The following is a 17,219-nucleotide window of genomic DNA, read 5'->3' on the forward strand; positions in this document are numbered from 1 at the left end:
CAGCTTCAAGCTCGTAACCTCGTCGAGTGACACTTCTGCAACAGGCGTGACCGCTGAAAACCGCATACCGCCGGAAACTTCAACAGGATGATCCCTCGGTTGCATAACTGCCACCTGTACGGCCAACACGGACCACACCCACACAGTCCCGCAACATAGAATAAAGAACCAACTTATAAAGCCCAAACACACGGCTGCACGCACACATCACGACACCACAAGCGAGACGCCATGCTGCTACGCTGCTACGGTTGCCGGATTAAAACTGACTACTGTCACCAAGTCTAGCAAGCGTCTCAGGAGCTGGCAACCTCGGCGCGTAGCAACATGGCGGCGCTCTTGCGGTTCCCGATTTCAATGCATGGGCCCTATGGGTAGCTTGTCCTCTAGAGTCAGTATAGTAACTCTATGCTTGAGACGCTTGGCGCGTTTCGATTTGGCCACCTGGACAAGCTCAATCGTTGCAATTACGAGCAATTGTACGCGTTCCCGGCGTCTTCTGCACTTCGGAGAATATAGATTGCGCTGAAATATACGACAATAAGATTTATACAGCGTAATATACAAAGCCACAAGAACGTCAGAATCCACAAGCACGAAGATCAGACAAATCCATATACTTCCCATCATTCCCATGGTAGGACAACGACTGCAGCGCCAGAGTTCCCTCTAGTAATTTTTGTAGGAAACTCTATGGTCGCGGCCATAGTCGTGGCGCAGGTATTAGTCGTCCCTGTGCGGTGACATCAGAGTGCGACAAAATCAGTTGCAAGCAGCAAAGGCAATGTTGTAATCCACGCCCTAGCTACCGTACTAATCGCAACCAAGCGATGGCTCACGTCATCATATCGTGCCTTTGAGCAACAAAAGGCAATCTCGAAGGCCATGCGTTTTCTAATTACATGTGAAAGAAATTATACTTCAGAAGCGCCATGTTTTGAAACGGCTATCTCTAAGGCCACAAATATTTTAAACACACTAAGATTTTGTCGCAGTATTATAATGTTGAAGAACGCTTAACCAATGCAGCATTTCTTATGGTGTTTTGACTTACTTGACTACCGCAAGTAGTCAGGATGATGAGTCATTTAGGTGCCCCCAAGTTGCTCCTTGTAGGCGCTGCTCTCCTTGCCATAACCGCTCCCTTGCTGTCGAGCAGCTGCCAAGAGAGCAATTATGACGTCATGCGTCGGCACAGCCTATTGCAAGCGTGCAAAAATAATGTAAATTACACATAATTGATCAAGAAAGTTTTCTAAACAAATTTAATGTCTATGTGGCCAGCGCCATCTGCTCAGGCAGCGTGGGAGAGGGTTGCTAGCTAACGAGTCAATAGTCAGTCGAGGGGTTGTAAGGGGATGCCGGTAGGGTTGTTTGTTCTGCGGAGGCTCAGTTGGTTTCCACTGTGGTTGTTTCATCGACTTTGATGCACGGCCTCACACGGCGCATGCAACGGTGTGTACGGAAAGGTGTACGGAGTAGTGCCGTGAGTCGTCATCGTTACCAAGGCATGTAATCTGTGACCCTGTCGCCGCCCTGCAAACTACGCGTTCATCTGAACCTAGGGAAATTTCGGCTCAGCGCCAGGGAAATACGGTTGCTCCGCGCCAGTCATTCTGCTGCTACGCCGCCATTCTGACCTCCGCCGTTGTCCCGACGTTTCTCTTGCAGGTTTGGCGCCATTAAGCCTAACCGGTGTCGGCCAGATTGTTAGATCGCCTCGCCGCTTCAAGAACACGGGGTGGGGGGTTAAAACCCAAAGGCTTCGTACCATCGTGTGCGTCCAGATTTCGCAACGGGCACTGCGACGACTCGACGATCAGGAAGCGCAGTGGTAGTGTGTTTCGTGCTGTTTTGTTTCTACTTTGTTTAAGTGAAATGCTTTTAACACTCTTGTTCCGAGTGCGTTCAGTGGTCAGTACTGTTTGTTCTCGTTAAAATGGTTTTGTGAGTGCGCGCGTGTGTAACTCGGAAAAATGTGCCTCGTCCTTGGGAAAATTTGAGGCCGTTTCCGGCATCGTGTGCGCGCGCCTGAAGTGCTTGCGCGATAGATGACGCACTGCCTGGCACCATTTAATCGTTCGCGATGTGTTGCACAGATGTCGTAATTTGTGATCGCACCGCGCGTCCTACAGCCCACGATCGTTCAATGCAGTGGTGGTCGTCGCGTTTCAACTGTACTGCTAGGCCTACGCCTCGTCAACGGCCCCTAAGGCCGCGTCTTCTTCCTGGCATGTGCACGTTACTTGGAATGTGCCGCAGTACTAACAGTGCTTCGTGCCCTAGAGCCCGGTGTACTCAGTCAGTGCCGCTTGGTCATTGGAGTTTGGGTGGATGTCGGCCGTGCCGCAGTGTCCGCCATTGTTGAATCGGTCAACCAAGATGGCGGTGTTTTGTTGTGTGTTGATTTTGTGCAGTGTCTTGCCGCTCCTGCTGAGACACGGGGTGAAGTGATCGCAGCGGCCGTGGTGTGTGTGCGTGAGGGATGAAAACGCAAGAAGGCAGGGAATCTCCCGGCAGAAGCAGCAAGCGGTCCATGGCGCGCTACGACGACAGCCCTCGAGGAAATCACGATCGGCGGGACCGACGGTCCAACAAGTCGCCGCCGGAGCATCGGCGCCGGGGCCGCGACACGTCGGCCGACCGGCTGCCGCCGTACGAAGACTACCGTGGCGGCCGCGGTTTCCAGTACAGGGCACTGCTGGCCACCAACCTCAACAACAAGTGCAGTGACGCGCAGATGCGCGACAACCTGCTGGAATTATTCCGGCGCTACGGCGATATCCTGGTCAAGCTGTGTCACGAGGGCTCCGAGCGCGTCGCCTACATCTACTTCCAGTCGTACGAGGATGCCAAGTCTGCGCTGCACACCAAGCAGCGTGCCACGTGCGCCGAACGGCCCATCCAGCTGGAGCCCCTCCCGCGGAACCGGCAGCGCAGCCAGAGCCCGCCGCCCGACTACCACCACCACCACCACCCGTCGCCGCCCGTGGGGCCGCGCCGCGGGGTGCGGCTCGAGCACCACCACCGCCTGCAGCCGCCGCCACCGCCGCCCCCGCCGCTGCCGCCTCCGCCTGTGCAGCCCCCGCTGGACATGCGGCCCATCGAGCGGCCCATCGAGCGGCCCTTCCCGCCGCGCTTCCGCCGCGACGAGACCAAGAAGGAGAAGTTCCCGAACTACCTGCACCACGTGCCCCCGGAGGACGACGACAAGGCAACGCGCACCCTGTTTGTGGGCAACCTCGAAGTGCCCATCACGGAGCCCGACCTGCGCCGCATCTTCGCGCGCTACGGCGTGGTCGAGGACATCGACATCAAGCGCCCGCCGCCGGGGCAGGGCAACGCGTACGCCTTCATCAAGTTCGTCAACCTGGACATGGCGCACCGCGCCAAGGTGGAGATGTCGGGCCAGTATATCGGCAAGTTCCAGTGCAAAATCGGCTACGGTAAAGCCACACCGTCGACGCGCATTTGGGTGGGTGGCCTGGGTTCTTGGACCTCCATGTCGCTGCTCGAGCGAGAGTTTGATCGATTCGGCCTCATCCGTAAGATTGAGTACGTGAAGGGCGACTCGCACGCCTACATTCAGTTTGACAGCATCGACGCCGCAACGTCTGCCTGTCAGCAGATGCGTGGCGCACCCCTGGGAGGGCACGACAAGAGGCTGCGGGTGGACTTCGCTCACCCCGACCCCACTGCGTACGCGGCCTACCCCGGTGCCGCGGAGCCCTTCCGGGCGCCGGCAGATTATGCAGACCCCAGCTGGCCAGGCAGATACGACGACCGGCGCTGGGAAGCGTCCTACGTGTCCGTGCCCCCGCCTCCGGGCAGCTGGCGGCCCCGCAGCCCGCCGAGCCCCTCTGCATCAGCAAAGCGCGAGAATGGCACAGCCCAGAGTGCCACAACCTTGCAGGAACTGGCATGTGGGCGCACAGTATGGCAGGGGCTGCTGGTGCTCAAGAGCAATGCTTTTCCTGCACGCATGGTCCTTTGCACTCCAGAGCCAACCATAACCATGCTGGGAAGTGACCAGACGCTCCGGATTACCCAACGGCTGCGACTAGATGCTGGCAAGCTGGCGGAAGTGGAGCGGCGGTTAGCGCAAGGCCTGTGTTCCATCCTGGTGGCTCTGGGTCGTGACAGTGGAAGCCAAGAAGCCAGTCAGCCGGTGCTCCAGAACCTGGTTAGCTACCTCAAGCAGAAGAACGCAGCAGGCGTCATAACTGTGCCCAAGGGCATCGTGTACGCCTTTCCACCGTGTGACTTTGCCCTCAAGGTGTTGCACACTGCTTGCCCAAACATAAAGCTCTTGGATGAGGACCACATCTTGGTGGTTGCCGCACCAAACCCCGACAAGTAGGGCCTTTCTCCCCCCGACCCCCTCCCCCCCCCAGTCACCCATTTTTTTCTCTGCTGAATATATAAAATAAACGCTCCCATTTGTGGTGGAAGTGTGTTCTCTGTGCACTTGGCCCTGCTGGCTCTTGAGTGTGTGGTGCCCATTCCGCCACCGCTGAAGATGCCATTCAACACTTCTGTGGCACAGGTTATTTCTTCAACGGGGCTTTGCATGCAGTGAGCCTGTGTTGTGTGACAGTGATGAAGCACGTAAGTAGCTCCAATAAGTGTGCGTGACACGGTGCTGGTGGTGATGGTGGCTTTTTTTTTTTTTTTTACTTTATTTACAAGGGCAGTGTCACCGACTTGATGCGAGCACTTGCTGTAAGTCTTCAGGAAGTCCAGAGACAATGGCTTGTACATGCTGCCGCAGCTTGGCCATGGTTTGTGGCGTTACAGGCAGGCTGCCCTTCTCGCCAGACACCTGCGGCAAATGCATGTTTGTGTCAGCTTTTGCATGATGCGTGCATGTAATGACAAAAATCAACGCTTTTTGTGGGCTTTAGACTACAGCACAGCATGCCAAGTGTGAGCAAGAAAATTGGAAGACCCCTTTAAGAGCACAACTCCTTTTTGGTTGCCTACAATGTTTCATTTATTTGGACAGCTCATTCGTTTCATTGCAGTTTGTATACATTTTGGACTTTGACCTTTATTTAAGTCCTTGCTATTCCCCCATCTTGCTGATGTTCTCAATTTTTTAGTATGCTCATTGCATATCTTGCATGTATACTGCAGTTTTCCATTGTAAAGTTGCCCAGTTGAATTCTTACTTTCACATTTGACCCACAACTTCATCGTTCAGGGTTCACCATGAACTGAAACCTCTGTATGTACACTTTTGGCCTACAGTGCCACCAAGTATTGTCAGCAGACCACTTAGGTCTTGCACTGTTATTCACCGTTACTGCTAGGTCTTCCAACATGCCCAGGACTACCAAGTTCTTTCCATGAATAGTGAGATAATTTGGCATCACAAGTTGGCACTAATGCTTAACCAGAATCTGGAACTGGTTGCTGCAAGAGAGCACTTCTGTCACTGGATGTTCAGCTTAAGGCAAGTCTTAAATAATTTGCTATAACAAGCTTTTGAGGCTTTAGCACGGGGGCTGCTATCTGTATACATTGGCGAAATCATTTTTCGGGGCAATTACTTACTGCATTGATTTTGATGAAGTTTGTAACATTTAAAAAAAGAAGTTGCGATATTGTGACTAGCGAGTCTTTATTTGGGCCATGAACTTTTGAGAAAAAAATTTTAAACTCTGCTGTTCAGTTTACAATTCTAGCTAAGCAATGAAAAATTATATTACGGTTCTGTAAGCTGCATCTACTTATACACCTAAGGCAGACAAAATGACTATATACTGCTCTGAAGTGTACCACTAATCTGAGTAGGACTTTTGCAGAACCCTTGTAAATATTGTAACAATTTTGTACAACCCGTAAATCTATATATCAAGTTTGTCCCCTTTAGATGATCTAACGGATGCAGCTTATGGCGCTGCAAAGCTGTTTTTGGTGCAGTTGCGGATTTGTAAACATTGTGCTTCAATTCCAGACCCGAAATCAAAACTCTGCTTCCTCAAGTCGCTGGAATTTAAACCTTTCTCTGAAATGCTACAAACTTCATTCAAATCTATCTAGTGGTTTTCTGCATTTTACATGTATTTGAATAGGAAAATTGGAGTTTGCCCCAAGCTAAAGATTCCTCTTAACCTGAACCTGGAATCTGTTTAAGGGCATTGTTTTTTATTAAAAGGGCCATGACATCCAACTTTTTCGCCTGACTTTATACATGCATGTTGAACCGTGAGTGTCCCACACCAAACGGAAAAGATTTGAGCAAACTTGTTGCAGCGGAACATAGATATTTGAAAATGTTTATACCACAATTGAACAATACAGCGGTCTGACAACACCGACCGGTGACAAAATGAGGTGCGTTCTGCATGGATAATATGCACGGTAATGCATGAGCCCCAAGATGGGCGCTGGTTTGTGCCATTTTTAGCACACTAGTGAAAGAATTGCAGGCACAATGCAAAGGCAATTCCACTGCTGTACCATGGGTGCGAAGTGCAAGAAGAATATTGCCACTGCGCGCATGTAGTCTGAACATTTAAGAGCTGGAGACACTGCAGCAGCCTGCACATGTCAACTTTGCACAAGTCATGCCAAAATGGCTATCGGTGGGAGGCCACAATTTCAGGTGAATGTGTCTGTGTGTCCCATCGAAGAAGTTTTCAGGCTGCAATGGGGGTGGGTGATCTTATCAGCTATATTGTTCTAGCAGCTATGACCCTGAACCCAGCAGACTTCAAAGGACAAAGACTTGCTCCAAAGACTTTGGGTTTGGCTAGCCCTTGCACCTCCTGTAACCTGGGATCCACTGCCAGCCAAAGACCTTGTGAAGTGCTTAAAGTGCTCTGGTCCCTCGTCTACAGTGGATGCTTGCCATCTGGTGTGGCAGTGTCCGGGGACACGATAGAAAGTTCTTGGAGGACGTGCAGGGATACAGGCATACTAGCCAACAGGCTATAAATGGTTAATTATGAACAATAAGTTCTACAGACCACACCAGTTATGCAGTTCATTGAGGAAGGGCTGCATGCATTTATTTAATTATAATGTGCAGTATGGCCATGCAGTACAAAAAAAATGGTGTCGTATCTTCTTCCAATCCCCGAATAACTCGCCGGACCTTCGAATAAAGTTATTCTTCTTCTTGGTGTCGCAGCAGAGTCAGGCACTTTCAGGAACTGGTTTTATGTATCTGTGCTGTGTGTGCTTCAAAATACAACTTAAGAATGTAAATGAGCATTTTTTTATGTGCGACATTTCGAATTTAATTACAAAAAAAAAGATTGTCAATTTCTTCCTTGCAAAACCAGTTAAAAACAATGAGAAGATTACAAAAAGCAATGGTAATATCATTGTAAACTCTGAAAAGAAGCACACTACTATATTTGCCAATGTACGTGAATTGTGCTTTACTCGGAATGTGCAAGAAATGACAGGTGTGTGGAGCTTGTTTGCGTAGCTTATTCTGGTAGTACATTTCCCAAATAATGGGATGCACTGCATACTTTTGATGGCTGTTATGTGGTCTAGTGGAGCACCATTCTAACAACATACAAGCAAATTTTTGTGTTTACAACCTTGTCATTGAACTTTGCAACTAGATGGAATATTTAACCTGCATCCTTTAAAAATATGTCAATCCCAAAGAAAGTTCTTGGTTGTAGTTGCATCCAATTAGAGTCTGATTTCTCAAGTATAGCTTTTGCAAAAGAGGCAATCATGATGGAGTAATTTGATCATGACCATAAGTGCCCTGTGCAACTGAGGTATAAAGGACTTTGCTGAGTTCCGTAGCAGTTTGCTCCTCTGATGGCAGTGGGCATACAATTGTCATTATTCATATTTTCTGAATGATCCAGATAAGAAGAGACAAGTATGCTTTTATAAAAAAAATGCAACTCAGAACTGCAACATTGCTGCAATATGTTTGAGCAAGAACTAACCAGCAGCAAGTTATCAATATATTTCTTTACTGTAGTTATAGTAAAAACACTGGTTACCTTACAAACTGCTGCTGCATATAAGGAAGTGAATCATTCACTTACGCAGGTAGAATTGCTGGCAAAGTTCTGACTGGTGTTGAAAAAATTGCGGGGCATGGTAGTGCTGAACTTAGCTTCACAAGTTAGCGGCTGAACGTAATTATATTTATTCAATAGTTTTTTTTTACTAATTGAAACGTGATTATTTCGCATTATTGGTGGCACCTACAGGACACCGAAGCTAGAACCCAGAATGGTCTGTGGCGTGGGGCAGGCTGGGCCCTGCGCATGCCAGGGGGTGTTCGCATAAACAATTGGTTGTCCGCTATCACGGACAGCCGATCTTGTACACTCCTGGCACGTGCTTTGGCTTCCGCGGCCCCAACCCATGGGCCGCCCTGCTTCCAGCTTTGATCCCCCTGCTACCCCTTGGGTGCCCTGCAGATCCTGCGTTGCCTGCTTTATTATAACCTCAGGTGCTCTCCTGAGGCCTCCGTTTGCCGGTTACATGTGCCCTCTTGAAGCAGTGCTTGTAAAAAATCCAATCTATCGTCCCGATGAAAAAAGCGACCTGCGACTTATACAACACCAGTCAGAACCTTGCCTTTGCATGAATAGCTCGAGATGGGCGAGAGCATTCCTGCACAATGACAAGCATGCTGTCCTTTTAGCACAGCACTGGGAAGGCTGTTGATGACAGTACACACCTATGCAGCCTGTGCTAAGTCATGTGAAAAAGTGATAGAGAATACCTCCCCAGGGTTAAGTGCAGTGCTGCACACATAAACTGATGGCCAGCACCAAAGTGATCAAACGTCAATTTTTTGTCGCATAAGCTGCAATTGACTGGTTCAGATTGGTGAGACTGGTTGTCGCTGGTCAAAACATCTTGCCTGACAAACAGCCTTTATATGCCAATTGTCCATTGAAGTGCTCACCATATATAAAAAATGACAAGATTGTAGTTAAAAGCAAGCTTAACTACACGCAAATACTCCTCTAGACAGTTTCCATATTTGTAAAACAACCTGGAGTAGATTATTCCTCTATATGAATGCATGAACCAATATCTGAGATTATGTCGCTATCTAGCACAGACAAGAAAAGTTAGCATAAGCTTCTTTAATCAGCCTTCATGCATTTTCTAAGCACAAACAAAAATGCCAAAGCAGTGTGCATACCTTGTAGCATTTGTTTTGTTTCACCACTGCTATAACAAAGAAATCTCTCCAATAAGCTCAATTATCTTTTTACCGCATGGGCTGCCATATGGCACATTGTTAAATGAATGCATGCAGTCTTTTTTTGTGAAGAAATTGCCCTGCGCATGATTTAACTTTTCGTAGTCTGTGAGCCTGTGTGCCCGTATCCCTGCACCTTGAGAACATTGTCCCTTTTGTCCCTGGACAAATTGCAGCTGATGGTGAGCAACCACTGCAGATGCGGGGCTTGAGCACTTTGGTAATGCTTCACAGGCTCCTCAGGTGCTGCACTGCGAGCCCAAGTTTTGGGAGGTATAAGGGCCACCCCAGCAGCCCCTGGAGAAAAACCTCTGCTCAAGTTATGGCATCCTCGACAAATCAACAAGCCACACCAGTGCACTCTGTTGAGGGTGCTATGCGATTATGAGAAATGGAGGAAAACAAGGAACAGCACAGGTAACAGGACATCAATGAGACAGACTAAGCACCGACTTTCAGCCAATATTTTATTGCATGCACAGCAATATACACAGAAGCTTGAATAGGCAGGAGGGAGAGAACATGCCAAAGTATATACACATTGTCAGGAACATCACCACGATGAATATAAATAGAGGACAACTAAATGGCTGCGATCTTCCACGTGCAAAATATGTGATTTTCTTGGCGAGGACCGATAGCATTGATCCTACATCGGCCAAACTGGCCGCTGTGCAAATGACCACCACGAAGAACGTTTCAACGTAATGAAGGGGTGCTTTAGCAGACACCTAGCCACGCATAGCTCCCGTTCTGGTTGTGATGCATTATTTACTCAATGGAAAATACTAAGGCATTACGGTGACCAGCGTGCACGTGAGATATATGAGGCTTTCTGCACTGACAAAAGGAGCCAAATGCATGTGAGTATGCCTTCGATATCACTCCTCACCAAGGAACTCTCATATCTTGCACGTGAATGATTGCAGCCATTTAGTTGTGCTCTTTTTATATTCTTCATCGTGGCTATCTTCCCGACGATGTATTGTTACTTTGTTTTTTTCTCCTATTCAAGCTCCTGTATATATTGCTGTGTATGCAATAATACATTGGTTAAAAGTCAGCTCTTTATCCGAGTCGCGTCCCATTGTTTGCATTGTTACTCGTTTCCTCCAGAGATGTACCAACAGGCCTAAGTTAGCACATTATTGGAGAAATGGAGCAGACACATGGATGGATTAAGAGCACGTGTTCTGTCAGGGAAGACAGTTTCGAGCTACAGAGATGGAACAAGGGTCGAAGGAATGTGGGTGGACATTTAGAGCAAGTAGAGTGAGTGGTGATCTTGTTGGTCGCGACCTTAACTCTGCACCCAGTGGACTTTGATGGTGGACCATTCATATTATAGCAGGACATCTATGTTTGCACTGGTCATGTCCAAAGACCGTTGTAGAAATGAACTTTAATACAATTATGTCATATGCTGCATTTCACAAGTAGTGTGAGTAAGGATGCTGTTGGTCAAAGCTGCTTTTAAGGAGGCAGCTGACGCAAAGACAAACAAAAGAAACGGCAGCGCTATTAACAATACTTACTGTACAGAAAGCCAACACCTCTTTAAATCGAACCTCAATGAACTAGGAAAACATGTTCCATTTGGTGAGTAAAGATCTTGAACAAGCAACCCGCAGGCCTCATCTAGCCTGTAAAGGTATGGCTGCGTTAGCGGAAGGTGGTTTGCAGCCATACATGACAATGTTGGCATCTCTACAGTGGCAGTCACATGACAGCTTTGCTCTTCGCTGCAGTAGTCACAGCTGGGATCAGCAATGATCTTTGCAAGGTTGAGAGAGGGCAGTAGTTTCTCGCCCCACTTGCCCACATGAGTGAATCAGCTGCTTCTCAATGATTGGGCTCCTCAATCAGCAGCATGCTACAAAAAAATCTGCCCCAAGACAAATATGCTCATTGGCTGGAAAATGTTATTGTTCTCCTGTTTTTGTGGCCTGAGTTTTGCTGTTAGTACTTGTGTGTAAATTGTGCTTGCATGCAGGCCCTATTAAATACAGTAAAACCTTGTTAATACGTAGTTGGCGGGGAACAAGGATGAAGTACGCGCTAAGCGATGTCTTAAAAAACTGACAATGGCAGATGAGCGGCTATAGACTTACCAGGCAAAAAAAAAAAAAGAAAGCTTTAATTTTCCCTCAAACACACGCTGACAAGTTCTATTTGCGAGCAGGCAGGAAAAAATAATAAATTTTCACTTGCTGCCGCGGTGGCCTTGCAGCGACGACGGCATCCTCAATCCCGGCAAGTCTGCAAGCTAGTTTCTCTATCAGGTCCCACTTCTCTGCGAACGCCCTCACGAAGGTCAATGCACTAGCCTTTTCAGATATGGAAGTCATCCATCACAACAATGTTGAAGTGCTACAAGCTGTGGGAGCACATCATGGCTACCACGTTTTGACATCAATATCAGTGACGACTGCCGTTCGGGAAAGGTCCGTGCAACACAATTTCCCCTATCCAGGGTCTGTGCGCACGACATTGAGCCAATTCCATGCTTGTACGCAGTGAAAAATGAAGTAAATACTATGCACTAACCGTTTGGCATGCACTAAGCGACTGGTTTAGGTGTTCAACTAATTCATTTAAGCTCTATGGCGACAAGGATTCGTCCCGACTATATATAAACCGAAATTACTTATTATGCGGGTACGTATTACAGAGTTTTACTTTAGTTATGGAACAAATACTCCCCAAAATTTAAGCCCACATAGTGTGCAGTGATGTTACAAGCAGGAAAGCCTTAGTCAAAGCTTTGGCAAAATGGCAATGTTCTGCAAAAAATTTAAGGGGCTGTTGACAGAGCAGGAGAAATTGCTCCAGTTAAGAAGGCATTGAAAAATTGTAGTTTATCTGCTGCTTACTTCATGTTTGAAATGAAAGAAAAAAACTTCGGAGTAGAAACACAATAAGAGAGATACAGGAATTGTCTTTGGATAAGATTGTCCAAGTTCTTTAATTGTTAAAATTTAAAACATTAGGACATTATAGGGGAAACTAGAAAGGCAGTGTGCAAGTACCCACCACTCTAACACGATGCCACAATAAAGCAGCAGTGAACAAGCAGGCAAGCAATTGCGATGTGGGAGAGTATAGGGTCTTGTTTGGTGCAGCACGACTGTTTGCTGCCACGTGAAAAGTGACCAGAAGCGATGCTGCCCCAATGTCTAGGCAACCCAATGCAGCGAGGTAAAAATAATGAAGGAATCACGCTGTGAACACAAGATCTCATGACTTGGTTCAGTCCACCCATCACCAACGCAGCCACTGGTCTACAATATGTCGCTTTCAATAATGCGGAGAAATGGCACTTGAGGATGTTGTTCCATTCTGAAAGCCCGACGAACCTTTTCGTCATTGAGTGGGCACACATTTGTCACATTTAGCTAAAATGCAGCAGGATGTGCTTAGGATCCACCACTGCGCAATTGGCGCAGCAGTAACATCACAGCTTAAAAATAATACAGGCACAGCACCTGTGTTGTTTCTTCTTTAATTGATCCTGTCGCTGCACTATTTATCACGGAATCTTGCTTACCAACAAGACCACAAAGCACATACTCAGTTTCACTTACCTATGGCCGAATTCGTCTACTAAGCCAGAAAGTAACTGCAGCAGTGGCAAAATGGTCGAGCATGCGCCTCGTATGAGGGAGTTACTTGAATCCCAGTGCCACCGAGAATCCACCGGTCTTAATGTGTTCGCATTCTTGTGGTACTTCATGTACTTTCGGGGACTAACTATATATATGCATTACAGGGACCAAGATTACACCCACTACAACAATGTGTGAGTCGGCAAGCAAAAAGCCTGAGAACCGTTCAGTCGGATGGCAGGAGCAGAAGCTCTTTTTTTATTCTTCCCTTTTTTCTAGCCACGCAGCACGAGGCATGAGACGCGCGCCGGAGCATGCCATATATAAAAGGCGGCCGGGAAAGAGGACAAAGGCTGCTATAGTATGTATGTCTCCAACCGTTTTTCTGCCTACCTGGGTCAATGGATTGACCGTGGTTGAATGCGTAGGCTGCAAATCAGGCTGCTGTGCTGAGGGAACAGTTCAGAACCAACCATAAGATCAACTTGGGCCACTGAGTATGTGCGAATATGTACGTGCATGCCTCTTTTCAATGAACCTCTTTCACACAGACATGGGTCTCTAGATGTGGGACTGGGTAGGTACCGCTGTTCAATGAAACTCTTTGACGCAGACTTGGAGTACTGGGCAATGTGCAACTCGGTCTCTGCTGGTCTTCAATGAACCTCCTTTGATGCCAGCTGTGTACGCACCAGTAGGTGTGTGCCACTCTTCAACGAACGTCTTTGACACTAACTTATGTAACAAGGTATGTGCTGCTCTACAATGACAAAAAAGATTCTTGAAGTTTCTCCAATGCTGAGCAAAATCGAACCAATGTCACAAGGATTCCTCAAGGACAGCAACTTGACGCTTTAATGCCGTTTTTCCAACAACATTTTAGCAAGCTGCACCATGAATGCACCAACCGTGTGCCACTCTTCGACGAACCTCTCGCCAACTTGAGTCCCCGAGTATGTGCCACCAGGTGTGAAGCAAGTGAGAGAACTGTAGTATTATCGGTTACCTCGGTTCCGGCCAAGCACGAATGTGCACATGCCCTGTGACTGTCTCTGAAGGGATAAAAAGCGGCTGTCTAATAAACACGGCTTTTATAGGTACATGGCTACACGGGAGTGGCATCAGTCTTTTGCTCGTGTCACCGCTCTACAAGAGCAGACACGACAGTGTCAGAAGTAGGATCGACCTCCCTTGCCTAGTTGCCAATGCGGCGCTCACCCTGCATTTGGTTGTGTGATGACGGCCCCACCAGTGGCAGCCCCCCTGGCCACCAACACCGCTCAACTTCGACCGGACTTCCGTATGGCCAGAATGGATTATGTCATTCAATGACTACCGCTAAGCGTCAAGGCTCAACGACAGAATGGAAGAAACCCAGGTGAGAACATTTCGTACACCATGGGCAGGCAGACCAGAAAAATTTTGAAAGACAGTCAGCCTTACCTAAGAGGAGTCTCCAGGCTACGAGATAGTGAAGAAAAAGTTTGACGCCCATTTTGTGGCCATGAAGAATACAGCCTACGAAAGTGCAAACTTCCATCGCCGAAAGCAAGAACCCCAGAGAAAGTGCGGATAACTTTGTGACGGCCCTGCACGAACTTGCCAACTGCTATTTCGTGTTATCCAGAGCTCACCCTGTTATCGTTCACGAGCTCTGCGGCAGTTATTGTACAAATCATTAGTATGCTTGCTAGACACAGGATTCTAGAACTTGTTGTGACAGACAACAGTCCGCAATTCACGTCTGCTGAATTTGCAGTTTTTGCAACAAGTTATGGCTATCTCTCTGAGCAATAAAGAGAAAGCTTTTCTAAAAGGCTGAATTTAAAGATGAGTTAGGACAAAATGGTTTGCTCATCAATTTAAAGATTTTGTACCTTGCTAAGAGCATTGCGCATGCGTTGGCGGTTTGATGTTCGAAGGTGATCCGTGTTTCAAATATATGTCAGTTGCTAGTCCAGCGTAGTGGTGTCTCTTCTTTCTGTCGTGTTTGCGTCTCAATTTCTTGGTGGTTTTCTTAAGTGTCGCCATGAACCAACTGGCCCAGCAAGCAGCACTTCTACACTTTTATGGCTTCCATCACGTCACGTCCAGTCCCAGGTACCAGCAGTCAAATAGAGCAGCCTAAGGTACAGTGCAGACACTAAAACGGATGTTGGAAAAATCGGCTGACCCTTACCTCCAGCTTAACTCGGCTCCAGCTGGGTACCTCAGTAGCAGCCCTCTCGACACCTGTATTATTCCGGCCGGGACCTCCTCTGACATCCCACACTCCATCATATGGTGAAGCGCAAACTTCAATGTCCTAATTTTGTAGTCTGCAGACTAGTCAGAGACTCCATACTTAGAAGTGTTCCATAGTAATGTTTGTTACAAATTATATGTCGTTGAATTGATATAAACATGTTTGTGTGTGTTTGCGACAGAGCGTATATTCTTTGTGCTTTCTTTCTTAAATCGGTCTGTATTGACCGCGTTCCAGAACCTACTACGGTGAAAATATCTACACCTTGACATCGAGCATCCACCACTGCTATGGGAGGCAGACTGGTGCTGCAGTCAGGTACCTGCCAGTAAAATAGGTGTAAGCAGGCTTGCGGCCCACTGCTCGGCCAGTACAAGGGAGCTCAATGCTTGGGAAGGACATACATGATAGGACATATGGAAGTGGCAGCAATTGTTTTGAGCTGTGTTTTGTTTGCCTTGGTTCTTGCACAGCAAGCATAGTGGTCTGTGCAAGCCTCTCCCAAGCAACGCACTCCTGGTCTGGACTGCCTTGTACCCATCTCATTAAGCGTTGGGTGTCTGACGGTTGGGATCAAACCATGCACCTCCTGCAGCAGCACCTGAGTTGTTTTGTCTTTCATTGATCCTGTTGCTACAGTGTTTATTTTGGAATGTTGCCCAGCCGACTAGCGCAAAGCACACATTACTCAGCTCCACATACCCATGGACAAAATTGTCTGTTTGTCTGGGCCACACACCTAGTGAACCAAGTGACCAGGCCAGACAGCTGCCATCAGCAAGTTGTCTATTCGGCCACATACGGTGCAAGCTGTCTATGCATTATCCACAAATATTGACGCGTGTTCTTTATCTTTCCCGGCGACCGCTTCTCACCGCCAAACAAATGTTATTGCACAGCGCAGGACGGGCCTGCATGTATCAGAACTTTCTTGAATGTTATTGATGGTTCTATTCGCTGTCTGTTGTCACCGAACCTTGCGTAATCTGATTTCATGTATGCGCAATGTGAATGGTGTAGAACTTTCTAGAAGACACGCGGGCACCAGCGATTACTCTGGAACCTTCGATGATTTATGTCTAAAAGCCGACGCACTTGACCCACTGAGCAAATTTTCGACGATCACCGACTGTGTTCACCGCTGTTGCCATTTCTTTAGTGTAGCCTGTTTTTGAGGGCACAAGTTCGCCAAATAAAACACTAGTTTCATCATTCCCAGTTTTCTTGCTTTCTTCACCATCACTACTGCATGACATGTGGTGGAGGGCCTGGGTAACAATCCCAGTACCTCTCAAAGTCGATAATGCTGTCGGAAGATTAAGCGATACCACCGAAAAGCTTGCGTAGTCGCCACGCCTTGAGTATGCTCGAAGATCAAGTGAGCATCCTGCCTCGCTCCAGCATTGTTATATCCGTCAGCACAGAAACACCCGCAGACGTAGAAGGCGTCATCGAGGGCGATCAAAGTCTGCTGCTCAATAGTAAAATTTGCGTCGCAAGAGGGATCGCTCGACTGCATGGAGGAAAGGCGAAAGTGATACTGACCAACTTCAGCCAAGAGTTCAAGCATGTCAACAAGGGCATGACAATCGCATACATCGAGGAAATTCTAGAAACCAGCAATGCGTTTGTCCTCTTGGATTCTGCGGCATCTACCTCGACAACCATAGTTCCCAAATCAGACTGACATAAATCCACGTCTCCCCATGAGTAAGCAGCAATAGCTCAGAAGTCTTCTCCGACGACACAAAGACTGCTTTTCGACATCATCGAGGATTCAACAAACACCAGTTGCAAAGCATCACGTAATAACCGAAAAGTGTGCTCGACCACTCTGCCAGAGCCCATACCAAGTTTCGACGCGAGAATGTGAAGCTATAAGGGAACAAGTCAACGAAATGCTACGGGACAACATTATTCAAAACAATATCGAAAAGCCCATGGCCGTCTCCTGTAGTCTTGGTAAAGAATAAGGACAGAACCTTATGTTTCTGCGTCGATTATCAAAAGATCACGAAGAAGGATGTATACCCCCTTCCACGGATAGATGACGCATTGGATCGGCTCTGCAATGCTAAATACTTCTCGTCGATGGATCTCAAGACTGGCTACTGGCAAATAGAAGTCGACGAGTGTGATCGCGATAAGACTGCCTTCATCACAC

At 47.7% G+C, this 17,219-nt stretch overlaps 2 protein-coding genes across 8 annotated transcripts in view; one reads left to right on the top strand and one right to left on the bottom strand.

The window, feature by feature from the left end:
- Positions 1-1,268: 1,268 nt before the first annotated feature.
- nito (RNA-binding protein spenito) lies at positions 1,269-4,451 on the top strand. 4 transcript variants are annotated; one of them, XM_075697169.1, is made up of 2 exons: positions 1,269-1,837; positions 2,418-4,451. In XM_075697169.1, the coding sequence occupies exon 2, from the start codon at positions 2,486-2,488 to the stop codon at positions 4,358-4,360; it is 1,875 nt and encodes a 624-aa protein (XP_075553284.1). In that variant the 5' UTR covers positions 1,269-1,837; positions 2,418-2,485; the 3' UTR covers positions 4,361-4,451. The 4 variants fall into 4 exon arrangements, with proteins under 4 accessions (XP_075553284.1, XP_075553285.1, XP_075553286.1 ...); XM_075697170.1 differs by having other exon boundaries at positions 1,269-1,508; XM_075697171.1 differs by having other exon boundaries at positions 1,269-1,455.
- A 208-nt stretch (positions 4,452-4,659) lies between these two features.
- The window catches only part of LOC142585995 (protein DENND6B), a 102,631-nt gene continuing 90,071 nt past the window's right edge, over positions 4,660-17,219 (bottom strand). For all 4 annotated transcript variants that reach the window (XM_075697174.1, XM_075697177.1, XM_075697175.1 and 1 more), the window contains one exon: positions 4,660-4,822. In XM_075697174.1, the coding sequence (XP_075553289.1) occupies positions 4,697-4,822 (126 nt within the window). In that variant the 3' untranslated portion in view covers positions 4,660-4,696. The remainder of the gene's footprint in view (positions 4,823-17,219) is intronic.

This window comes from Dermacentor variabilis, chromosome 6 (genome assembly GCF_050947875.1).
Source record: "Dermacentor variabilis isolate Ectoservices chromosome 6, ASM5094787v1, whole genome shotgun sequence".
Lineage (NCBI taxonomy): Eukaryota > Metazoa > Arthropoda > Arachnida > Ixodida > Ixodidae > Dermacentor > Dermacentor variabilis.